This window comes from Dermacentor albipictus, chromosome 1 (genome assembly GCF_038994185.2).
Source record: "Dermacentor albipictus isolate Rhodes 1998 colony chromosome 1, USDA_Dalb.pri_finalv2, whole genome shotgun sequence".
NCBI classification, from domain to species: Eukaryota; Metazoa; Arthropoda; class Arachnida; order Ixodida; family Ixodidae; genus Dermacentor; species Dermacentor albipictus.
Genome location: NC_091821.1, coordinates 251165489 through 251192430, shown reverse-complemented (window position 1 = coordinate 251192430; position 26942 = coordinate 251165489). Strand labels below are relative to the sequence as shown.

The 26942-nt window shown below is 45.4% G+C and overlaps 1 protein-coding gene across 3 annotated transcripts in view; it reads left to right on the top strand.

The window, feature by feature from the left end:
• Positions 1 to 16196, top strand: part of Hex-A (Hexokinase A) — a 50262-nt gene extending 34066 nt beyond the window's left edge. For all 3 annotated transcript variants that reach the window (XM_065430446.1, XM_065430454.1, XM_065430438.2), the window contains exons 4-9: positions 8467 to 8682; positions 8969 to 9068; positions 10196 to 10388; positions 10484 to 10639; positions 11191 to 11464; positions 14228 to 16196. In XM_065430446.1, the coding sequence (XP_065286518.1) occupies positions 8467 to 8682; positions 8969 to 9068; positions 10196 to 10388; positions 10484 to 10639; positions 11191 to 11464; positions 14228 to 14320 (1032 nt within the window). In that variant the 3' untranslated portion in view covers positions 14321 to 16196. The remainder of the gene's footprint in view (positions 1 to 8466; positions 8683 to 8968; positions 9069 to 10195; positions 10389 to 10483; positions 10640 to 11190; positions 11465 to 14227) is intronic.
• The last annotated feature ends 10746 nt before the right edge of the window (positions 16197 to 26942 follow it).

The window sequence follows — 26942 nt, the reverse complement described above, 5'->3', positions numbered from 1 at the left end:
TGCCTGTCACTTTCCCTCAAATGTTTCCTTGGCAACTAGGGTGACACACCCGCAGTCAAGGTGGCTGTTCGAGGTGTGCTGGCTGCCTAAACAAAATAAAAAGAAATGAGATGAATGTGGATACCAGTGCTATTGCTTATTGCCTCTTACCTGCATTTGCCTCCACGGCCTCTTGGCTTGCGGAGTCTGTATGAGGGAGCTGCTGTGGCTAGGCGTAGGCATTGTCTAAGTTAAAAGAAAAGGCCATTTAAATGGAGAATTATGGAAATAAATGCAGTTATGTCTGCTTCTTGCACTCTTCTTGCCTAAAGGTTTTCAAACATAGTGTCCAGAACACGCCAGCACTATGACTGCTTCTGCTTATTACCTGCAGGTGTTGCTGCGAGATCCTTAGTATGGCTGCGTGCAGCATTGTAACACTTGGTGGAGGCATTTGAAGTGGTAGCCAAAAATATAAAGAATCATCCTTGTCTGCACGAATGCTTTCAATTTCTAAATGCAGTGGTAACTATCACTATTGGTGCAAGGCTCCCCCACATCTATGCGGCAAGTGCCATAGCTCGAAACTGAATTGTTCTTTTAGTGTTTCACAAGGCATCTGATATGTCCACATTAGATGTGATGTGTTTGTTTTTATTTATCCCAGTGTGGAGAGAGCATCATTATATGGCTGAAGTACTATAGCGCCAAAGAGACGACACAAGAAGAAGAGACACGGACGAGCGCTTTTGTCCGTGTCTCTTCTTCTTATGTCATCTGTTTGGCGCTATAGTACTACAGTAATACGCACTAACTAGCCCAACAAAAAGTTCTGCTGGAATATCATTAAATGTTTTTTTTTATTTTTGCGTGTCTTGTTTTTTGGTTTATTTCTGAATTTATCATGATGCTAAAGTGACTTATGTAATGGCAATCAGCTTTTGTTTTGCAGAAAAACAATGCATTTCCTTACCCATTGTTTGGCATCCCCTCACTCGCATAATTTTGCAGAGTATTCTACCTATATTGACTTGCTTGACCTCCACTAAAGGGTCTTGCATTTTCAAAGGCGACTCTTTCCTTAAAATCATTCGACACTTCTCATAATTTCTGTACCTTGGGCTTCTGATACTCTGCAGTCACCATTTTTACTTGTTTCTGACTAGAAATATCTTCTTTAATTTAGAGCTTAAATTTTACTTTGGGAACACATGGAAGGGCTTGCCATTACATATCTGCATAAAAGGGAAACATGTTTCATTAAACATTTGCAAAATCCAATTGAAGATTGATGAATGCAGCTTGCAGTGTGATATGACTGAATCAGTCATAAAAGTAACTCAGCTCACTTGGTAAATGAAAGCACATATTAGTGTGATGCACAAGATACGTTACACTAACGTGGTGGGTTCTCTTGCTTATACAGCAAAATAATAGGTGCGCGAGAAAAAAAATTATTTTTGCATAACCCTTGTACACAGTGACTTAAGGGAAATGAGCTGGAGCTGTCCACATGATGTACTTATTTTACCTGCGAGTATGGTCATCAAAAATGTGTCCCAGCTTCTTAGTGGTATTCGGGATTATGTCAGTATTGCATATGTGCCTGTTGTCGAAAATAATTGAATTTTGAAAATGCTCGCAGACTCAGCATCAAGTGCAAGTGAACGGTCCCACAGGCCCGGAGTCGATCATGCAAATAGATTCGCTGCACAACATTGTGACCAGAAAAGATATTCCACATGAAATGGCATGCAAGGAAGTGTTGAAAATATTGCGCAGTTAATAAAACGCCTAAGCTATTAATATGTGGGTTGATGCACTCGTTATGCAAAACGGAGGTGAGGCGTGCAGACAGGAAACAAGAGTAGAGTATTTACAAGCAAACAACACGAGCGCCGCCCACTTCTCTACTCTTGTGTTCTGTCTGCACGCCTCACCTCTGTTTTGCATAATGAATCCTTACGAACTAGTTTAGCTTTCTGTCGTTCTAAGTCTCGATGCACTCGATTTCGTCCGCATTAGGCACTCGCCTCTTGATTACTTCGTGGCACAGAAATACTCAGCATCAGGCTGTTTTTCTGCAGTGGCCTTTGTGGAAGCATGATTGTTCAAAGTGCAACACTTAAACAGATTCTTTGAGTTGCTTGTGGCTTCGCCAGTACAATTCCGGTGCGCTGGTCCGCCTGTCCAGCAATTTCCTACTGATGGGAAACCTGCAAATAAAAATACCGCTCCGCATGCAGAAAAATGCTCTACTGTGACGCTTCTCAAACGATTGTCATGTACCACAAGAGCTGCCTACTCGTGTGATATTCTCAACAAGGAGTTACATTCGTTTACTTACATGTGAAGGTATATGCCAGACCACTTCGGGGCTTCGGTGGCACATAAGGCACGAGTGTGCCATAGCGTCCGATGTCGACGCGCGATCGCATGTCAAACGAAACTACTACGCATCCAAAAAACAGATTCGAAACCGAAATTCGCGTCATCCTTTATTGTATGAATGCGTACATCGTGATTTACGTAAGTCACGGACTTATCAATTGCTTTTTGTAAACTTAATATTAACGTACCACCTTCATAAAGCCATCAGGTATGCGTTTTTAGATGACAAAGCATAAGGTGACCTGTACTTGTTCTCAGCTCTTTCAATAGTAATTGCGCTGGCCACATTGACCAGTAGCAACAGGGCGGCGCCCTAGAGGTTCCCACTTTTCCGGCCCAGCTTTTCCTCTAGAGTTGTTCTACTAACTCTATGGGGCAACACGCGGCAGCCCTCCCTGAAACGCTGTTTTCTGCAGATGACGACAGGTGGCGATACAAGTTTATGCTTGCACCGTCGTGGCAGTAGCTCGCCTCCCCATAAGCGCTGGAAAATTTGCACATTTTTCTTAGTCAATTAACTGTGCCAAATACCATACTAAACGAAGTCGACGCCAAAATACGATCGTTCTGCAAAATTTGAACAAAAACAGTGCAGCGTTGATTGCAGAATCTTTTTTTGAACATGCCCAGCCAAATATTTAGGACCCTGTACAGCCACCCTTGTTAAGCCTAAAGCTCGGGAAAATTGACATATTTCGGAAACAGCGCCTTGTTGTGACTAATACTTCGCTGTCAAAGTATGACACAAATAAAAAAAAAAGACAAGCATCTGTTCGGAACGAATCGATCAAACAGCGCAGGACGGCGACTTGATCCGAAGCGGGCAGACCTCGCCTAGAAGGCGCCGCCATGTTTGCTGGCCAAGCCGTTTCAAACCACGGCCGCTCGATGAAAACGCACAGCGTTTTCATCGAGCGGCCGTGCGCTAACTTACCAAAATAGTGGTGGCACGCAAAGCTGCTACGGTAGCGTCTGACGCGTGCGCAGCTTGGCGTCGCTATTTTTGTGCTCGTTTCATCGCAGGCATGCGTTCCATCCCACGCATGCATGTCTATATATCGCAATCAGGGTGTCTACCAACCAGGCATACCGGGAATTCTCAGGGATATTGAATAGTCTGGAAATGCTCAGAGAAAACTCGGGGAATTTGTGCTCCTATCAGGGAAAATTAGCTGAAATTGAAAGGGAACGAAAGTCACAGTCATGCTGGCTCGAGCAACAGAGAGGAATCGTAACGAATCGTCTTTGACGCCGTGTCGTCGCCTGGAGGAGTTGCCAGTGTACAGTCAACGACCGACTTTCCGGAGGCCCGATAGTTCGGACGGCCTCGCGGCACGACCACGTTACCCCATAGAGCCTATGTATAAGAACGTCTGAAATTTCGGGTGCTAGGACCCTTCACCATCCGATTTTCCGAACTTTTTGTCGTGACCGCAGGTCTGAAATGACATTAATCAAAACCACCACCGCCGCCATTTTGATTACCTCGCCGTATCGAACGGCGTTCTCGCACGCAGATCTGCTGGCAGCCGTAGCCACCATCGCGGCAACGCTAAGCCTAACTGCTTCGACGTTCGCTGTTAAGCTTCTTGCCGTTCTGTGCCGTGTTTTTAATTGAAAGAATTCACCGCTGTCAAGTAATGGCACAGACTCCGCCTTTGTGTTTCTCGCGATTGGCTTTGAAGGTCGGAAAGCACGACGCGTTGCATAATGCCGGTTCCCGAAAGTCAGCTTCGCCTCATTAGAGTAATGTTACGTGGTGAAGCATACGCGAAATTATTGCGGTGAAGCATTACAAACATGTGAAGAGGCAATTGTCACGGGAAACAGTATGTATTCCTTCACTATACACGCGTGCACCCGCCATTTCCTGTCACAGTACGAGCACCACTATGCCTAATAAGTGTACTGGTGGCCTTCAGAACTTTTTCGGATGTTCCTGTGGTGAGTTTAGCCCTTAAGGGCAGTGAAAGACATGCATTCATTTTTTCTAACTCCCTGATTTTTCGGGCGTTTTCGCGGCCCCTGGGGAGCCCGAAATATCGGACGATGACTGTACAACTGACCAGAAGATGGTTCAAAAGGTCCGTTGGGTGAACACGCATAGGAAAGAGGACGAGAACAGAAGGGACCTACGCACTGAGGAGTGAACGGGACAGGAAGCGTGCCGCCGCTGCTTCTTTGAAGGAGCTTGAGCTCGTAAAACAAAGCGTTGGCTGACGCCGAGATGCAGGCGTCCCTAATACAAGCCAAAATAAACTTTTTAAAGCAGTGAAACGCAGCACTGAGGCAGTGTGCACTGGCTGTGAAAGTATGTCAGGACAGTTGAGGTTACCAGCTGTTGAGAGAGAATCCCAGTTGCGACAAAGTTTGGGTCACGCACCAGTGAGCTTGCTATCAGTTGATAGAAATAGCTCATCTTCGAATATATTTGCTTCTGTATGCATCTCCTCTTTGTTCATATTTGGGCAATGTTCGACAGTGAGTTTTACCTTTTTTTTTTTTCGAAGATATTTTTTGCTGTGCATTTTACTAACTCCTCCCTTCTGTTTTCTTTTCGAATAAAGTAAGCACTACTCCTTACTATTCAAACTGGAATAGGTCATTTCTTTTATTGTTTTACATGCTTACTAGAGAGTGACACCATCAGGAGACATGGTGTTAGCCCGTCTTGACATAAAACAAAGTTCTGTGTCACTCAGAGAATTTTGTAAAGGCACTGAGGGAAAACCTGGAAAACTCGGGGAATTTGGAAATGTCAACTTGGTAGACACCCTGCGCAATGCCGTAGATGGCAGTGCCACGCAGCGATCAAGGAGAGGAACGCTTAGAGGAGGATGAGCAGACGACAACGTGGTATGGCCACATTTTCACGTGGCTAGTCTGGGCTGTGACAACACTTGCTGCGCAGGCACAGGCTTTTGTTAGCATCTTTCACTCGTACAATGCTCAAGGACAATAGTAAGCGCATGTGCTGCGTTTCCCAGTGCATAAACCGAATTTGCCATGACAAGATAAATCTTCTTTCCGGCAAAATCCGCCAAGAAACAATAGGTGATGTGGTGAGGCTATGGATAGGCGAGGTCGTCACCCCACCGATGAAGAGTATTATGTGCAATTGCAGAAAGTGGCAGCGGGCACTTCCTTTAAGAAGCATAAAAAAAAATGCTAGCTAGACAGAAAATATAAAAAGACGCTCATATGTGTGGGCTATGTCTACACTTGCTTTTGGTTTTTTTCCCCCTCATTTTTTAATTTTCAGAGCACCAGTTGTGTAGGATTTTTGGCAGTCATATATATATATATATATATCATATTAAAATTTTGTGGTATGCTTGTTAGGCTTTTATGTGTCACTATATGATCAACACATTCAAGTTTACGCAGCATATGAAACGCTGCATAAATTATGCCGAAAAACATGTTTTTCGTAGTAACCTTGCAAGAATTCGAAGCAATATGTCAAAAACACTCAGCAATGTCTTTCAATACAGTCCGTTGTACTTATTAATATTATTCACATCGCACGTGCATTGCAATACATTTGCCCGGAGGGGAAATGTGCAAAAATGAAGTGAGATATTGATAATTCAGATATTGACGATTATACGAACATCAGCGAATGATTTTCCTTATTTGGGTATGTAATGTTCATAAAGTCGAGCATAGTTAAGTGTTTGAAAGATTGCTTCATGCTTAAAAAACGCCATAAATAGCTGAAAAGTGCGAGAAGTAATACCATTTTACATTACAACTGACAACTCCCCCCCCCCCCTTTTTTTTTATGTTCAAGTGATAAAGCATTAGGCAGGGCATGTACGGGGGTGTTTCCGTCCCTCCCGTTAAAATTCTCCCGTTGCACTGTCATTTACGCGAGTGGAAAAAGCTATATAATGCCACAGAAAATGCATTAGCATGAATTTAATTTGTACTTATTCATCTTCAATTAGCTATGCAATCGCAGTTCCACTTCCATTCGGCTCAACATGCCACGTGATGAAAGTGATGTGTCGCAAAGTTGTCACAACATGCTATAAAACAGGTTTCCATGCCCTCCGCTTCGCTTGTGATCGTCCTCCGTATTGGGCGCGAGGAGTTACGGAGTCGCCGTCTGTCAGAAGCGCCTCCCTTGCGTAGTATGAGGGATAACACAGCGTGCTCCTCATAGGTATGGCTTGCGGCGCTCAATAAAAACGCGCGGTAGCCCTCCTAGAGGTTTCAGTAAGTGCTCTCAAAATGAGGGAAGTTTTGTACTGTCAAAATAATAATCTTGGGCAAACTGGAAGCACAGAATCGTTTAAAGACGCTGCCTCTTTACCGAATATGTACAGTGAACGCCACAGCGCGCGGTCGCCGTGACGTAGTCTCCCGAATCGGCTTTTTGCGCAAAAGGTAGGCAAACGCTGAGAGCAAACTATGTGCATTATATGCTTACAGTGGCCTGCCTCTACAACCAAATGGAGCATAATAGAAAGAAGCCTCAAATCGGTGATCACACGGGTTCGCAGCGACCGACTGCACGTCTGCATGCATGTGCACGCACAATGTTTTGCTTTCACTGCTAGCACGTTTTCGCACCGTGCCGCGAGCTTTAGGGCACAGAATATGAGCATTTGACAATACACAAGCAACCATTGTTGCCTGGACGCTATCAGAGCTGCTCAAAAATAATTGTGATTGTGATATGCCGTCGCGACGATTCAATATTTTTATTTTTCTTCTATATTCTTGGACGTTTCAGTATTATTTCTGAAGTTGCGCCGCACTGCATGTTTATTGGTTGTCTCAGCGTGCGATTTCTCGCTGCTTCTTTTTCGTAATCCAGTACATTAATTCATAACACAAACATGACCATGTGCCATGCCTTTCTTTAATGTGCTTCTTACTGCTCCCTTTCCATTTGAGTGAACTTGCCAGTATCTAGCATCAACAAATTCATAGACCAAAGTTTCACGATATTAGCCGGGCAGCGGGCGCGGACGAGCGTCTCACTGGGCGTTTTCTGCTACTCGCAGACAATCTCGGTGCCGACGCCGTAGCAGAAATCTTCCTCTCGTCTGTGCTTGCTGCATACCCGAGTTGTAGCCGATGGCTGTTTGGCGGTTCTAAGTTTCGCGAGCCAAGCTTCACGCAGCTTTTTGTACTGCTGCTATGTGTGAATAAGGCTGACACCAGGCTTCGTTGCGTACGTCCGGCACTATGGCACCAAGCAGTAGTGTACCATGCTGCACGCCTCCAAAAGCAGTCACTACCTATTATAGTTCTTTCAAATGCTGTCAAGCAGATACCCAAGGCGGGAAAACCTCAAACCTCGCCACTTAATCAGAAGCAGGCGTACCGGCGAGTTCCTTGGGCTGCCATTTTTCCTCGCCTAGTCCCTCGCGATATGAGATTCCAGTAAATTGACAACTTTTTCCTGGTTTTCTTATCAGTTTCTTTTTCTTTACATTTTCACATGTTTAACTAATCCGGGAACTAATTAATTGATCAGTTCCCAATAGGTATCAAGGGTAAAACCTCTCAAAAAGAATGTCTCGCTGAACAAACCTGCCCACGGGATGAATTAACTTCATTCTGTGAAATGCCTCTTTATCCTTAGGGTCATTGTTTGAGATCCTGTTGTTCAGATTGCTATCTCCATTGGTAATTCCTAAAGAAAATATCACTTTACATTTGTGAAATCACACTGGCTAAATGGGCCTGGTTTGTTGAAAAGAGGATTTCAATTTTCTTGCACAAATCAATCTTCGTGAATGTGCCTTAGCATGTGCACAAAGAAAACAAGGTTCCTTATATGCAAGTGTGGTGTCAGAGTAGTAGGAACTTGTATTAGTATCATGGTAGCATGCTTTACATATGCACACTGGGATTGTGGCGAGGTTGTTCTAGCCTTTGAAGTTACCTGTGCACAAGACTGAATTCACCAGATTGTGTACCTCATGCTTGCTTGCGTGAAGAAAGTTGTGCATTGTTGAGCAGCCATTGAAGAGGCATGAGTACAAATTTATATGGGGTCATTACACTGTTGTGAGAAGTGTTACTTTTTCCTCGTGATGAACTTGCAGTGGTGCTAATTTTTGCACAATTCTCTTGCAGTTGTTTGAACACATAGCTGACTGCTTGTCCAAATTTATGGACAAGTACAAAGTCAAGGACAAGAAGCTTCCCTTGGGCTTTACATTCAGCTTTCCCTGTCGGCAAGAAGGCCTCACGAAAGCCCGACTGGTTCAGTGGACCAAGGGCTTCAAATGCAGTGGTGTTGAGAATGAGGATGTAGTGCAACTGCTGAGGGAAGCAATCAAGAAGCGGAGGGTGGGTTGAATTTCTTTATCATTTTCGACATGGCAGCTGCATCGCACTGCTTGCATGCTGATGTGGAGGCTGGCTTACAAAGTACTGTTGTGCTGTGTTTAAGTGCTCTGTGACATGTCCTTGTTTAGGGTCAAATTTGTCAAATTATTGTAACTTCAAAAACAAAACTACCGAGCTCTGTTCGGAATGTTCATTCCTAACATTTATAACATGGCGAGTCTTTGTTACTTTATACTGTATGCCTTCATTATGTCAATGTATCAATGAGTTTTCATTTTTTCTTCAGGACATCAATATTGATGTTATGGCAGTCGTCAATGACACAACAGGGACTCTCATGTCATGTGCTCACAAAAACAAGCAATGCAGACTTGGGCTCATTGTTGGTAAGTTTTACTGCACTGTATTGCTTAGTATTTTTACTCGGAGTGTGCAGTACTCCGCCCAGTGGTGACACCACTGTGTGGAGCAGAACGAAGGCATTCATCATCAATGTTGGTGCAGCCAACGTATAGTGAAGCACAGCCCATGCTTTTGTCACAACCCCATAATGTCATGCACTAGTTGTTGTGTTGTTGGCTGCTTGAACAATTATTTTTAAATTTTTTATTGGGAACAAAATTTTTTCCTTTCTTAATGCGACCATGTATCCGTGAGTAGTAGATACATTGTGTGCCGCAAGGAGTGCAAGTTTGCCGACATCTTAGTGCCTGCTTGCGTGCATGCCTGATGTGATCACAATTTGCCTCATTGAATGTGGGACGATGCGGCACACTAGAAAGACTGCACAGCTGGTGATGCTGACAGGTCCGATGGTGGCACTGCTGCAGTTTGTCGCACCCCTTTTATGTGTTGCACACTAGTCATACTCAGCACCATGATTGATCGTATGTACCTGTACTCATTCACTGTAACTTGGCAAATAGGGATGGCTGCGAGCGCTGTGGGCCACTGGTATGGCAGTAGAGTGCCACGTGACTTCTCACAGTGTACAGTGGGAGGTGTCGTCTGCTCAAAAAAAGTGAGTTATAGTGCAAAAATTAGACTCATATTTGGCGCCCCTACGCCTTGTCTGTTGGCCCAACTTTCTTCTTTTTGAATTGAATAGCCAGGCAGCACCACATGTGTAAAGAAATTGTTTCAAGTGAATTTATATTAAAATATATACCTGGTGATGAGTAATCAGAACATAAAACTTGTTTCAAACAAAGAGACTCGCATTAAAAAAAAACTATGTTGCACAAACTGTATTAAGAAGCCGATGGCTCTCTCCAGCATGGAGAGAAGAGGTCCCACAGCCTTTGCCGTTTGCCAAGTTATGGTGAAACAAGCAACAGTGAAATGAGCCTGAACATCCATATTGTCTCTGCAATATGAGCATGGAGAGCATAGCATTTGAATAATATGTTCAAAATCGGCTTCTTGTTGAGATATATATCACTTTAATTCAGAATGCTATCCTTGTTGTGTAGTGTGGGTTGCTTGACTGACAAACACTCTCATTCTGCTTTAGGAACTGGAACAAATGCATGTTACATGGAGAAACTAGAAAATGTTGAACTTTGGGATGGAGATCAAAATGAACCTCGACAAGTCATTATCAACACAGAGTGGGGTGCGTTTGGTGACCATGGCTCTTTGGAATTTGTGCGAACACGTTATGACAAAGAAATTGATTCGGCTTCACTCAACCCTGGAAAGCAGTTGTAAGTAACCTTTGCCACTATGTAAAAGGTGTTTTTAGACATGTTTCTGAAGTTGCTCATTGCCCTCTCATTTGTTTTCTCTTTGCTCTGCCTAGATTTGAGAAAATGATTTCTGGCATGTACATGGGGGAGCTTGTCCGTCGTGTCTTGGTACACCTTGCGGAGGAAAATTTGATGTTCAGCTCGAAGCTTTCTGAGAAAATGAAGACCCCATATCTCTTCAAGACAAAGTACATTTCTCAAATTGAAAGGTAAATTCCTTTTTCTCTCAGAAACCAAGGGTAAATTACTAAAAAGCCCATGTCATCATGAAAGTGGCAAGAACATGCCAAAAGTAATGGTGGTTATATCTGACCTTAAGTTCATTTATTGGTCAAGATTGTGTGAATGACAGCATGCTGCTTTTGTGGTTTGGTTCATTGTAAGGGCACTCGACTGTATACTGCCTTAGTGGAATGGTTGCTCACATTTTATGCTTGGAATTCACTGACACACTGGTGTTTTGTGGGGCACGTTAAAGAACCCCAGGTGGTCCACTACAGCATGCTTCATAATCAAAAAGTGGTTTTGGCATGTAAAACCCCGTAATGTATTTTTTTTTTTTGTTCTGTGGCAACAGAGATTGACTCCATGATTGCTTCTGTCTCTCATGCCTGAAAGTAGGATTGACTCCATGATTGCTTCTGCCTCTCATGCCTGAAAGTAGAATGTTTCTTATCGATCTTCTTCTGCAGTTGAGATTTGCTGCAACACATTGTGGGCTGTTGATGCGCATGCCTAAGTATGTCTTGTGCCTGTGCAGTGATCCCCGAGGTGTCTATGAAGAAGCCCACAGTGTAATGGTGAAGATGGATATGGTTGGCACAGATGACGACTGTGAGAGCCTCAAGCTCATCTGTGCCCGTGTGTCATCACGTGCTGCCCACCTGGTGTCTGCGGCTGTGGCCACCATCCTAAACAAGATGAAGCGACCTCACACCACTGTGGGTGTTGATGGCTCAGTGTACCGGTTTCACCCCAGATTCCACGCACTCATGGAGGCGAAAATTGCCGAACTTGCCAATCCTCAGTATAAGGTAAAATTGAAAGAAATCTATTTATACATTCAGGGTTCCGCAATTTAAGAGTTTATCTTGGAAGCAAAACTGATTTTTTTTTTACCATGAAAAAAAAAAGAAAAGTTTACTGGAGCTTCCTTTCACCGCACAATGAAATTTCGTGTTTATTTTTTGGCCTTTATAGTGTTTACCTTTTAGTTTCATCCATATCCTCAAAACAGCATTCACTGAAAAGAAAGATGGAGGGCAGTGTACACTGCAGGAGTAATTTTTCTAGTCAACGTTTAGAATAGAATGGTTCATGGCTGTTGCGATTTACTATAATATATACATGCATATTTACCAGTGTTGAAATCACTGCGGTGTACTTTTTCTAATTTGCTGTACGAAACATTACAATGCCCTGGATATACAGTCGCCGACCGTTTATTCGGACCTCACGGGGACGGCGGAAATGTCCGAATAAACAGGTGTCCGAAAAAGCAGATTAAGAAAAAAAAAATGAAATCCTTTATTTCCACGCACTTATTAGGGCTCGGGAGTAGGCTTGAAGAAATCGTGAATGCGCCGCCGCATGTTGTTCCGTTTACGGGCTATCAGACAAGCCTGAATCTCGGAGAGGGTCGTACGGTCACTATAGGCGGCTGAAAGCACAGTCACTGCGTGTACACGTTCCGCATCCGGCGGCAGCATAGCACATGGTGCGTCAACTTCCGACTCTGTCATCGTCCGGCGGTGCAGCAGAAACCTGACGAATGATCTCGCCGTCGTCGAGTTCTGCGCATGTCAGTACAGCAGTGTCAGCACCTATGAAACTGTCAATGAGACGGTGTCCGGATTCGCAATGCAACCACTGCGCAAGTCTCGGCAGAACATTTTCCGCGTCGGTAGGGAGCACATCGGAAGGCGACAAATCTTAGGCCTCCCGGCACCCGCTTGCCGGCATTCCGCAGCGCAGTCTGCGCGGGCACTGTCGGCGCCATTAGAGACTTGACGCGATGTTTCCGTATGCCGCGTTGGATCACCGAAACCTCGACACAGCAAACAGAGCAAACACCACCGTGCCGACACCTGTCACACAAACGAAAACCGCGGCCTGCTCGCAGCGTCATGCGCGAAGTAACATATCAGCTGCTGGATTGTCTCGAAATGGCTTACTAAGCTGAAACCGGAACTGCTGCAGAGCCACTCTATCGAACTAGGCAGAAACGATGATGATGAGCGGAGATTTCCAGTAGCGCCACTTCGTGGGGCAGCAAGGAAGCTCCGTTCAAAACAAAAATGGCGTTCAGCAAGTCGAATCATGCACCGGTCAGAGCGGTGCATGGTGCTCTCGACCGAGTTGGCTCAAGGAGTGTCCGAAAAATCAGACGAGAGGTTGCAAGGTGTCCGAACTTTCGGCAGTTGTTATGCATTATGGTCTATGGGGAGAATGGCGGTGCCGCGAAGCTGACCGAATAATCGGGCATGTCCGAATTTTTGGAGTCCGGAAAATCGGTCGGCGACTGTAGTAAAATAGTTTGCACTGGATATAGTAAAACTAGTAGATCCAGCACAGTGATTGTAAGTACAGGCCAGTCGCAGGCATGCGTCTTTCGCAAAACGAGTGCCTGAAAGATTTGTTGGTGTGTGATTTTGACAGCTCCTTTGCCAGCAAGGTAGTGTCATGCCTGAATGATGAAGTGGTAGAAGACACTTGCTCATAAGTGTGGAATGCTGCTGGCAGTTCAGTCTTCATGTTTGGGTTCATTATCTGATCACGATACCAGAATGTCTTTCTGATGTACTGCAGGTTGTGAAAAGTTTTCACTGCACAGCATGGCTCCACTTTTACATAGCAGAAGTAAGGAAGCCTGGAAGCTGTTAATGGCTCCAAAGTACTTGTCCTTGTCTACACTGCAAAGCACGCAGCCAACATCCTCGTAGTGATTGTTGCTAATGCGCCACTCCATAGACTTGGCAGCGCCTGCAGGCACTCTGCCAGGAGATGGTGCATGTCGGGCAAAAGAGTAGACTTTGCTTCTAGTTCCCAAATTATTGATAGCAGTTCATTTCTGTAAGAACCTCGACTTGGTGGGCAGGTTGTGCGAGGATTTTGTTGTTACAATTGTATTGTAGCTTCTGGCACTCTTTCCTGTGAATGTAGTCACAGCAATGTTGCATCATTGCAACTGAGGGCCCTTGAAGGTCTGAATTTTTTGGGTTAATAAAAATTGTCTATTTCTTTACCTGCAACTGCTTTTTCGATATTATTGGGTTAATTTGAGAATGCAGAACCCTAACTGTATTTACTGGTAACCCGGCTCCTCTCTCTACTAGACGTTCTTCTTTCCTGAAAGCACGTTTTTGACATACCACAATCATCTATTGCAATTCACCACTCCCGAGAGGTCACATGCTATGCAACCTCTCGCATGTGCAGCTGTACTCGGAGAGCTGGCTTACAATGTATTCTGTGTGCAGTCCTAGCATGGTCCTAGCATGGTCCTCGCATTTAAGTGTACATGTACTTCTTTTTCTTTGAGAAGAGAAACATTTGCTTTTGCTGTAGATTGGTGTATGCTGACCCACGTTGTGTTAGCCTTCAACCTATAGCACTGATACACTGATAGCACTGATACATTGTAGTATTTAGTTACTGCAAATTTGGGTGTGTGCTGTCTGAAGCAATGGCATTATTATTAGTTTGCCTTGTCATTATTTACAGTGGTGATTGCCCTCGAATGCAATGTCAGCCATATGTAGTGCCGTATTAACAGTGCAGTTTCACCTTTATTTCAGTTTGACCTGATGCTTTCTGAAGACGGAAGTGGTCGTGGTGCTGCCCTGGTTGCAGCTGTTGCCGTACGCACAAAGAAACAGAAAGCTACCTAAAGCCCTTGAGACAGCAACACTGAGCCTTCATTGTGCTGCAGAGTCTGTTCGTTGTGGGACGCTATTTATTGGACACCGCATTAAAATTTGCCCAACTCTTCAGTCTTGCTGCAGGGCTTGAGGCTTTTCTTGCAATCAGAAATGACAGAGCAGGAATTACAGCCAAGGGTCCTTGTTTAAGTGCATAAGAAGGCCGAGAGGCTTAAACTGTTTAGAGTGAGGGGGAGAAAACAGGAGCATGCAATGTATATGATACATGTAGAGATTGGTTGCGAAAAATATGGATGTGAGTGCCATGTGTTGTATGTGGTACTATAAGCACTGAAATCAACATTAAGCAATCACATGTGCCTTGTTTGGCTTAAGTGCTGGTTGCATCCAATAGTCCTTGTCCAATTCTGCCAGTAATATCGCAGCTACTCTCTTGGATGATTACTGTCCTGTCAGCCCTGCACTTGGAAACAAATATTACTGCGGCACATCTCATGTTGACACTCATGTCATCGCATTCACATGCAATCTCATTGTTAGTGTAAATTTTGCTGATGGCACTTTGTGCTGCAATTTCTGATGGTAGCTTATGTTTTAGGACCATCATGGCACTACAGTTCTTAGCAGCAAATCATTTTTGAATCCACTGGTGCATTCTCCGGTGCATTTGAAATGTCGGCACATTCTTCCATGGGTATGGGGGATGACTAGTCATAAAGAAGCATTTTACAAGCTGTATTGTTCGTCTTAACTGTGGCACATTGGTTTAAAAGGTGCTATAAACTGCAGGATGCCATTTTTTAAGCACTTTGTCTCTAATGTTTGATTTTAGTTCATTTTAAGTACTTTGCCACTGGATGTCTTGTCACTTGTACAGTTGATTTTAAAGACTGCTGTCATTATGTGGTAATCTCCTTGCAGTGTCCTGCACTTTGATCTTCTTGTGATATTTTTTTTTATTGCGTGCTTGTGTGTGTGTCTATGGTTCATGTGTAGCTGTAGGGCTTCCAGTTGGCCCATGGTTAGGAACGTTGTTGGAATTTGCATACTGCAGGACATTCCAAGAACAGGTGTAAAGTAAACAAGTTTTGATTTCAGATACACGTTCATGTAGTAGGAGAAATGCAGAACCATTACCTTTATGCAGTTGAACTGCCTGTGTTAAGGTATGTGAAATATGATGCTCCCCAGTCATGTTATGAACTTAAATTGCCTGTGTTGAAATTTATCAATTGCCTGTGTTGAAATTTATGCAATATTTCACCCCCGATATTCAGTTTGCTACTTTATTTTGATGCAGTAAGATTGATTTTTTTGCATGAGATCAGTACAGTCTATTCTGTGTGTTTTATAGGATTAAAATTCTGTGTGTTTTATTGACATGTGCCAAACTCAACGGTTATGTGCATCCAGTCTGTTTTTGTGTTATGGGTGTTTAGTACTACATTTGTTTTGCACCACTTCTTTTAATGAGTATATAGTTCCAGGCACATCATAGCATTTGTTTCCTTACTTTAAGGCAACCTCTATTAAGTGGTATTACTGTTGCATGATGTGGACACACTATTTCGTCAAATCTTGCCATTGGGATTAAGGCCCATGGATTTGCTCGTAGTTTGTGGCTTGTAAATAGCATTGTAGATGAAATTTGGTAGCCTGCTTATTTAGTAATTTTTAGACTTAGATCCCTTCAGCCTGTTCTTTCCTTTTCTTTGTAAAGAGTGGTCTTGCAAAAAGTTACTGCTCTTAAAATGTGTGCAGAGAAACCATGTTTTGTTCTTGAGATTTCAGGTACCATTATAGAAGCATTTTTTTTAGTTGTGCTGCAAAAATATTGATTAGAATGACCAGAATCTTTCAATAAATAGAGTACAAAGAGTTTGAATTGTGGTGTGCTGTTTATGTCAATTTATTTAGTTGGCTTCCTCAGTAAAAGCCGTATGAAACTACTCATTTTGCTGGCTGTCATCTGTGCACACTTTCAAGACCGTTGTCTTCAAATTACAACAAATAAACACTACTTTGCCAAACCTAGGTTGGTAAGGCACAGTGCATACGGTTCAGTAAAGGTCTTGGCTTTGGCAATTGTTTTAGTAGTAATGAGTGGGTATAGGGTCGAAAGAGGTGTAACGGAAGGCCCCAGTCCTTCCTGCTACTCTGAGCTAGGCGAGGATGAAAGATAGCAAAAGGAGAGGGAGAGAGAGGACGACGCTTAAGTTTTGCCTTTAAGAGGAAGCTTTAGCTCGGGTCCAGCACCGACGCGGCCTATTCAAATACATGTGAAACGCAAAAACGTTTTTCTGAGATAACCCCTGCACCGATTTTTAATGAAATTTGTTTCATTTGAGAGAAAAAGTTAAGTGTTGGAAGCTGAATTTAGATTTAGGTCCTGAATTTTGTTAAAGGAACTTTCAAAAATTTGAAAGTTAAAAAAAAATAGAATGACGTTTACAAATTCAGAACTCTGCATTGAAAACAGATATCACAGTTCTGTAAACGGCATCCATTAGACCGTTGAAAGCGGACAAATTCGATATGTCATTTTATATCTTACGTGAATTTGTTACGTTGTTTACAAAGGTTCTGCAAAAGCTGTATTTCCATATTACTAACTTTTTTTAGATTCATGCATAGCATATCAATTTCGTCCGCTTTAGATGCACTATTAGGTGCAATTCACAGAATTGTATTATCCTTTTTCGTTTCTGAGTTAAAGTTGTAAACTTGATAGTGTCGTTTTTTTTTAATTTTCGATTTTTGCCAATTTTTAATAAGAAAATTTAGGAGCCAAATCAAAAACTCAAAACCAACAGTCACTAGATTTTAAGTTTTTTTTTTAATATGCAACAACCCTCGTCAAATTTGGTGCAGTGGTTGCCGAGAAAAACGAATTCTCCTTTTACATGTATTTAGATAGGAGCACCCGAGCTAAAGCTTGCTCTTAAGAGGAAGCTTTAGCTCGGGCCCAACTCCGACGCGGCCTATTCAAATACATGTAAAAACGCAAAAACGTTTTTCTGAGATAACCCCTGGACCGATTTTAATGAAATTTGTTGCATTTGAGAGATAAAGTTAAATTCTAGTGACTGTTGGAAGCGGAATTTCGATTTAGGGCTTGAATTTTGTTGAAAAAAGATTTTCAAAAATTCAGAAGTTTGAAAAAAATTAAGCACGAAGTTTACAAACTAATAGCTCATCATCAAGAATAGATATCACGGTTCTGTGAACGGCATCCGTTAGGTCATTCAAAGCGGACAAATTTCATATGCCATTTTACATCTTACGTGAATTTGTTACGTTGTTTACAAGGGTTCTGCAAAAGTTGTAATTACATATTAATAAAAATTTTTTAGATTCATGTGTAAGATGTCAAATTTGTCCGCTTTAGATGTGCTATTAGGCACAATTCACAGAATTGCGATATCATTTTTCCTTGCTGAGTTACGGAGTTGTAGACTTGATAGTTTCGTTTTCTGAAAATTTGCGATTTTTGCCAATATTTAATAAAAACTTGAAGCCGTAAATCGAAAATTCGAAACCAACAGTCACTAGCTTTTAAGTTTTTCTTTTAAATGCAACAAACCTCGTCAAATTTGGTGCAGTAGTTGCAGAGAAAAACGAATTCTCCTATTACATGTATTTAGATAGGAGCACCGGAGCTAAAGTTTGGAACGCACCCGCCGCGGTTGCTTAGTGGCTGTGGTATTGGACTGCTAAGCACTGCGTCGCGGGATCGAATTCCGGCCACGGCGGCCGCATTTCGATGGGGGTGCAATGAGAAAACACCCGCGTGCGTAGATTTAGGTGCACGTTAAATAACACAAGGTGGTCCAAATTTCCGGAGTCCCCCACGACGGCGTGTCCCGTAATCGGGTCGTGATTTTGGCACGTAAGACCCTATAATTAATTTTTAATTAAATTATGGCAGTAGCATTCCAATATCCCCGACTGCTCGCGCTTCCCAGCAGCTGCAGCTTATGCAACCGTAATGTTTACCGGGAAACGCTGGCAGCAAACGCTATGCACGAAGGTGAGCTTTCTGGTAGAAACGCGGCCTCATTTTTTTGTTTTGTTTATACATACTGCAGCCCTAAGAGGGTTATCGCAGGTTATCTCTTGCGTGGGCCGCGGAGGCGAGTCATTTGGATGGTGTTCAAGGAACCGGGCGCGCCGCTCTTATCAATGGTGGAAACGCTGGAAAAGTGGTTTGAGTTTCCGCGTAACAGAATTATGTTTTCACGTATATTCAAATTACAGTCCGACGCTATAATGTCTGTATGTTTTGTGTAAGTCGTACTTCTAGTGGCGTAGCAATAGGGGGGGCCGGGGGCCGTGGGCCCCGGGTGCAAGGGGCCAGTGAGGGGGGGGGGGGGATGTGTCATACACGTCTGAAGACACCCCTCTCTGCCGGCTACACCTGGGGGGGGGGGGCTGACAGAAGACCTATGGGCCCCGGGTGCCAGACGACCTAGCTACGCCAGTGCGTACTTCACAATTTTTCTGGCTCATTTTACTTTGAGAAATTCAATTAAGTTCAGTAACGTCTTCGCACTACACGGAGGGCCTGCGTGGTTGGGTATGCGTGATTCGGCATGACTTGTCGCTCACAAGACTCCACACGGGACGCCGGCGCCAGATTGTCTGCGGCATGGGGCCCTTAACGCTACCGCGTTAATAATGGGCCTGGTGGAGGCCCTCGGTCCAAGGCCTCACTGGTGCAATCCAACGCAGCGTTGATGAACTCCACCAGGTGCTTTTGTGCCGGTAAGGTGGTGGCTTGTGTCAGCCACGTAGCCGCTGGGGTAGATGAACAATGAAGGAGAGGGAGGAGAAACTGGTAGGGGACAGCGGCACCGAATGTGTTGGGAGTTTGGGTAACCTCAACAAGGCAGAAATGTGGGGGGTTCATCTGCAAAAGCACGGAGAAGGTGGAGGCAGGTTGGAGAGGGCAAAGTGTTGGACTGTGCCTGCCGGAATATAACGCCATGCGCAAGCGGGAGTGCCGCGTGGGGAGGGGGAAAGACGCTCCTGAGGAGACGATACGGTTCTAAACTTAACGTTACAGCGCAAACACCTAAGACGAACCATAAAAAGGGCGCCAGTGTGTGTCGTGTCTATCTTTTTGTGGTTCGTCTTAGGTTTTTGCGCTGTAACGATAAGTTCACAGCGCCAGTGTGTGTCGTGTCTATCTTTTTGTGGTTCGTCTTAGGTGTTTGCGCTGTAACGTTAAGTTCAGAATTATATACCAACTAGGCCCAAATGAAGTTGTACTGAGATACGGTTCTACGCTGTACGGTGTGAAGCGTGTGGAGTTGGTTAGGGCATGTCGGGAGCCTAGCGTAAAGCTTCACAGGCGAGCTAGTTAGAATGTCTTGAAGGACTAGTTGGTTCATTGTAATGTCTGATTGCTAAATGCGCAGAATTGGGGAAACAGGACACCACACAAGAATAGACACACAAAGGTCGACTGCAGACTATCAACGTTGGGCGCTGACCGCAGCGGTGGCATAGTTGTAGAGCATCCGCCTCGTATGCGGGAGGTACCGAACTCAAATCGCGGTGCCGCCGGAAGTCCACCGGTTTTTTCTAATGGGCAGAAACGTTCCCTGGCCTGGTGCTCGGTTCTCGTGCGGGGCTCGCATCTCGAATCGCGCTATGCTCCGAGAACTTTGCGCGGGCCAGTTCTCGGAGCATAGCGTTATGAACCTGTTCATTCGCCGACGATCCCCCATGAGCAGGAATTCACACAATCTCCACCAGTGTGCGTAAATATTGTGCTATGAGAGTGGCAAGTGGGGCGGGAAGAGTTCCCTGCTAAACTTGACGAAAGCGTCCATGGAATCGGTAAATATGATCGCAGGTTGTGAAGAGTTCGAAGGTAGATGACAGAAAGCTTCAGTCAAGGCATGCAGATCTGCTGGCGTAGGAGCACTAGTAGGAAGCAGTTAGCGATTAAGTATAGCTAAGGCCTGTGAAAGTATGGCGACAGCGGAAGTGCGGCGGATGCGCTGTCGTCGGTGAAGAAACAGGAATGCAAGGGATGAGTGCCGAGGTAGCGCTGGTAATAGAAAATGTGGGCTGCACGTCGCGAAACGTCCCGTTGGGGGTTGTTGCGACGCCTGTTTCTCGCACCTCGACTGGCATTACCAATGGGTACCGTGGCGTTGTCGGCGAGCTGCAGGCGTCCGGTACACCATGGCGACCAGGCAAGGAAGAGACAATTTCTAGTGCGAAGCTTGCACTGTTCATTCAATGGTGGGTAAAGGATAAGAAGAGAACGAATGAACTGAAAAAGGACATTGCGGGGCCCCTTAAATAGGTTCACTAAAACCGTAGACGGGATCTCGCTCACGTCAACGTCACATGACAGGTGCTGAGTCTGGATGTGGATGGGCGGCTGATCCCTTCTCCCGTGACGTTTGCACGTGCTTGCCTCCTCTGGCGGCAACCAACGGAGTCTGATCGGGGAAGGGCGTCTGATCCTTTCTCCCAGGTGACGTTGCACGAGCTTGCCTCCTCTGGCGGCAACCCGCGAATTCTGTTTGGTTCGCGGAAAGGGTCTCCCCTATAGAGTCGGACAGTTCGCAAAAAGGATTCTCCCCTAGAGTCGCACACACAAAGGGGCCTGTCATCACTGCGGGGCGCCTGCCAGACTGGCAACCACTCGAGACAGCCATAGCAAATTAGGAATCCATCCTTCGTTTCGATTAGGCATGGTCTTTGAGCATCCTTTTTGCCCGGGGTGCTACATGCCAACCGTAACAGGGTGCATGCGTCGTGGAAGAGGGGAAACTGCTAGGAGGCTTTGTGTAGCAGCAGGAAGTACTGAAATAGGTGTAGTAGGAATTATAGAGGCGAAATGGCATAAGCGCTCAAGGATAGTGCGTCCTTGTTGGGTGAGGCGTAGGCGAAGCTCGTGATTGCGATTATGAATGGAGGATCCCATCGGTCATGTTCTGAAGCCCACGTGTAGCAGAATTGAGGCACTGGTGCTGACAAAGTCAAAGACTTTAGGCGAGCTTTGTGGCTTTACGTAAGAGGGCATCCAATTCGCTTCTGTTGGTGGAGCGGGGAGCTGATAGCGAAGGCCAGAAACTAAAAGGGCATCACGAAGCATGTCAAGTTATTTGAGGCCTCAGAAGCGCCAGGACACCCGACGCATCATGTGCAGCACTTGCTTTCCTTGACGGAGAAGGTGTTGCACCGCTGCAGCGGCACCTCCATCGATCGCTTGGTATGTAGAGGCTGTTAACCTTTATGTACTGTGGCTGAGGAACACTAACCCTAGCAGAAATGACTTGTATCGACGGAGGTGGTGCACAACTTCTGTTTTCTCTGGTGAACAGGTTAGGCCAATATAGTGCTAGTAGTGTAAGAGGTGACATCGAGTGCGTTTGTATACGATGTCCTGAATTTGACTGCTAGAAGCTATCCAGCTGGATAGCAATATCGTCGGCATGTAGCCTGTAATGGATATAGGGAAGAAAGAGTTTGGACAAATAAGCCAAATTGAAAAGAAGAGAAAGAACAGAGCCCTGAGGCATACCTCGCAAATGTGGAAATGTGGTTGATATGGAGCCGCGTCTGCTGTGCGAAAGGAGTAGGTGCGTGCCCGAGGAAAAGCGCGGACATAAATGTAAACCCGGGCACCGCACTTTGTGCGGGCCAGTTCTCGGAGCATAGCGTCATGAGCCACGTTGTCGAATGCTTTCCTCAGTAGCGAGAACAGCACGAATATAGACAATGCTAGAGATAAGAAGTTGAGGCAGAATTCACGAAGATTTTCGTTCGTACGTTCTCCTTGCCATTGGCCGGCCGCCTTCTGTAATATATACTACAACGTCGCGATTGGCTGACTTCTTTTCTTGCGAATAGTTCTGGCGTCAGAAGTTTTTTGTGAATGCGGGCTCTGAAGAAGAACGTCCTGCTTCGAGATATGTGCGCGGTAACCTATGAGAGTATGTGGTAAGTACTTATAATGTTGTCAACGCTGTAGCGCGAGCAAGTATGATGCGCTCCATGAGTTTTCCAGCCCATGAAGTCACAGAGATGGGTCAGAGCCAGAGGAACATTCTGATGCCGACGGCTCGGAGTGCGGTATGCATTTCCTGCCAGCACAATAGACTGAAATGCGAGCGGTGGAGTGGGTGGATTTCGTGTATATGCCGCACTATGTAGAATTCGACTCTGCGGTTCGGCGGTGCCGTGAGGTGCTGGCGTTTTGTTCGCCCTGTCGGCTCGCATGTTCGCTTGTTGAGCGTTGCTGACGTGAAGTCGAGTACCCGAACTGATGGCAAAGTACGACGTTCGGCTAGTTGGTGCGTGGCTGTAGATGTTAGTGGCGCAAAGGTCTAGGGAAGGAAGAAAAGAAACAGACAGAAAGTGCTGCCCCGTCTTTCTGGCCGTTTCTTTTCTTCCTTTCCTAAACGTTTGCGCCAGTAACATCGACACCCGAACTGAGAGGGTATGTGCGCTCTTAGCAAACGAGCATGTCAGTGACGAATACTGCTCGCACAAGCACTTGACAGCTGGACGTGCGAACTGTTACTGCGGCGGTCTGTGGCATGATGTTCATACTCCGCCCGCCGGTCGAGGCTTATTAAAGTTGGGCTTGTCTATGTAACATTTTCCCTTCTTATACCGGTGCCACACAAGTATTTTCCATTGCGATCGAGCCCGGTCGGTATCGAACTTTTAGAAGGTGGTTGTCTCGATCCTTTTTTTTTTTTTTTGCGCACGCTTGCGGAAGGGAGACAATGGGGTTCGCATATTTCAATTCTTCTCGGTTTGAACGATGTTTGAAAGCGTGTGTGAGAATAGCGCGACTGGGGGTATATGTCTTTCCTAATGCTAACGCTTTCCAACTTGCAATGCCTATCGTTCTCTTTCTGCCTCTTGAATGGAGTCTAAAAAAGGAACTAAATCAGCTTAGACTAATCTCTATTAGTTTTCCTTTGTGAGGTTCACTAGAGAATGAAGACCTAACTTACTTTTTTTTCTTTTTTAATTTCGCGCTCAAACGCCAGTACCGGTACGTAAGTTTGACGCCACTGAAACTCATGACAGGGCGGGGCTGCTGTGGCCAAGGAGGTCTGAAAAAATTAGAGTGGAGCGCCGAATCGAGCTGAAAACGAAAGTTTAAAGTCCCACCTGCGCTGCGGTTCTGATTAAGTGGTGAGGCGTTCCGGCCTTGGGTGTCTGCTTGACAACATTTGAAAGTACTATAATAGGTAGTGGCTGCCTTTTGAGGCGTGCAGCATGGTAGGCTACTGCTCGGTGCCGCAGTGCCGGACGTACGCGACGGAGCCCGGTGTCAGCCTTACTCACACGTAACCGCAGGAGAAGCTGCGTGAAGCTTGGTTCGCGAAACTTAGAACCGGCCAAGAGCCATCGGCTACCACTCGGCTATGCAGCAAGCACAGACGCGACGAGAATTTCTGCTACGGCGTCGGGACTGCGATTTTCGGTGAGTAGCAGAAAACGCCCAGTGACACGCTCGCCCGCGCCCGTTGCCCGACTAATGTCGTGAAGCTTTGGTCTATGAACTTGTTAACGCTAGATACTGGCAAGTTCACGGGAATAGAAAGGGAGCGGTAAGAAGCACTTTTAAAAAAGGCATGACATATGGTCATGTTTTTGCAATGAATGACTCTACTGGATTACAAAAAAGAAGCAGCGGGAAATCGTACGCTGAGAAGACCGATAAACATACACTGCTACGCAACTTGAGAAATAATATTGAAACGTACAAGAATTTAGAAGAAAAAAAAAAAGATTGAATCGTAGCGACGGCATCACATTCGCCGTATAGTCGTCGAAGTCTCTATAACGAAATTATTTTTGTACAGCTCTGATAGCGTCCACGCAACAATGGTTGCTTGTATACTGTCAAATGCTCATATTCTGCGGCCTAAAGCTCACGGCACGGCTCGAAAACACGCTCGCAGCGAAAGCGAAACCTTGTGCACGGACATTCACGCAGACGCGCAGTCGGTCGCTGCGAACCCGTGCCATCGCTGCATTGAGGCTTCATTCTGTTATGCTCCATTCGGTTATACAGACAGCCCACTATAAGAACATATTTCACATAGTTTACTCTCACCGTTTGGCTACCTTTCACGCAAGAAGGCCGTTCGGGGGACTCCATCGCGGCGACCGCGCGCAGTGGCGTTCACTGTACGTATTCGGTAAAGAGATAGCGTCTGTAAACGATTCTGTGCTTTTAGTTTGCCCCAAATTATTTTTTTGATAGTAAAAAACCTACCTCGTTTTGAGAGTACTTACACAAATGTCCAGGAGGACTGGCCGCGTGGTGCTTTTATTGAGCGCCGTAAGCCAAACCTGTGAGGAGCGCGCCGCGTTGTCCCTCATACTACGCAAGGCAGGCGCTTCCGTCAGATGGCGACTCCGTAAGTCCTCGCCCTCCCAATACCGATCTGGCGCAGTCCATGTTATCCATAGTCCCCATGGGGACGATACACTGGAGTGCTGTCGATTTGCTCGCTTGGCGCTTGCGCAAGTTTCGTCAAGAGGAGGCGGCGAAAATTGCCCCCGTGACACATGGGAGACAACAATTAATGTTTTCACGCGAAAATCTATTGATGAAGTCAAATGCTGTACATGTATACGTACAGCATGCATACACATAAGCGCAGCTATCTCAGGCCGTCGCTAGAATGTTCGGCTCGCGGTGCGGCGCCTCGACCCGTCCACCATCTCTATCCATCTCTGCGCTTTCTCTTTCCCGCTTCTCTTTTATCATCGCTTATCATCGTCAACTCCGGCGGCGGCGTATATGGCGCGGCTGAGCGCGGGCCCCACCCGATCTGCGCTGAGGGCTCACAGCTTCGCGTGCGCTGCGTGCAGCACGAAGGTCAACTCACTCTCTGCTCCGGCCGCTTTCCCTCACGCCAGCGTTTTGACAACGAGTGTCCGCGCTCATCGAGTGAGATGTTTTTATGTTTGCCTGTGCGCGCGTGACACCATGCTTGTTATTTAGTTAGTAACCGAATGTTTACTAGTTTATATGCAGCCTATAAAACTACTATCCTTACTTCGTATAGCTGTCTCCTAATTTGCTATCGCAATTGATGTTTCGCCTTTCGGGTGAAGCATCGAAACTGCGACTTTTTTTACCCTTATTTCTTAGAGGATTTATATCAAACGAATAGCCTAGATTTATTTTTCATGCTGTTAAGATGTTCTCTCCATTTTGTTAGGTATAGATAAGAAACATTGATCGTTTCTTAAGTGGGACTATTTTTCTACAGAGGTTTTAGTAGAACATAATGGTGGGTAGAAGAAGACCTATAGTGTGCGTTGTACGGAGTGCCAGCGTCTCTGCCCTTTGGATGAAACGCGGTTAGAGTCGGTAGGCGAGTCGAAGGGCGAGGATTTTGAGTGTAGGATGTGTGTGCTAGGCTCACGACTAGACCATCTAGAGCAAGAAAAAGATAAGCTAGGGAAGCGGGTCAAGAAACTAGAAAGCGAACTCGAAAATGTGCAGAAGCAGAGAAAGATCGTAGAAGACAAGCTAGCCAAAGTAGAACAATAGCTGAGGGCCGCCGTTCCACCAAGCAATGGTGGACGCTTCGATGGTGGACGCACCGCGACGAGGGCAAGCGCCGAAGCGGGAAATGGGTAGGAAACCAACCCCGCCACGCCGGGAAGCAGTGAGGGACACGTCAGTGATATGCCCCGAGCGGGTATATACCACTGAATTGGCGAAAGCGCAAACTGACAACAAAGAGATGGTTGGGGCAAGCTATCGTGGCTTCATGTGGAAATTCCAAGGGCGAGGAGGAGAAACAACTCCAATTGTCTTTGTTAGGGATTCTAACATGCGCAGGGCGGAAGCGGCGATAAAAGAGAAATTAGGTGCAGATGAGCGAGTGCAGATTAGCGTGCGCTTCCGGGGAAAGCAGTTGGAGAAATCATGGCAAAGGATGAGCGACACATGTGGTGATGATATTGATGATGATTTATTGGCAGCCCCTTTGAAACGGGGCGGTGACAAGTAGTCGCTTAGCCTGCTTGAGTTAACCAGGTATGCTATACATAGTTTTCATTCTAGCATGCATTTTTGTATACATCTCCTGAATCTTTTTTTTCTCTCTTCCTCAAAACTTATCTCCTTGTACCGCTATGTTTGTACGTAACGGTTCCAGTAGTATCAATCTCTTTCCTACTTCATTTTCGACCAATACTCTAAACGTCTCTTACTTATCTCGACTGCTGATCGGTTGATGCTTCAGTACACTTTAAATCCAAACGCTTCTAGAAGGTGTGCGTTACCTACACCTCTTACTGGGTGAATCCCTTCACATTCCATTAGGATGTGCTGAGTGGTCTCCGGATTTTCGCTAAGCTGACACATGCCTGATCTTGTCGCGAATATTTACTCCGGTATGTGTTCGTCCTTAGGCAACCAGATCAAACAGCAAGGCACTGCTCTTCGTGTTATCGTAGAGATTTTCCCTTCCAATTTGTTTCTTCCCATTCTTGTACATGTCCATGGTCTTGTTTTGTTTCCATTCTTTGAATCCAACTCACTGTCTCTGTTAGAGCGCAGCTCTTAAGCGCCCGTTCCTGCGTTGAGCTTCGGCGTGCCTCGGCGTCGTCGGCGTAGCCG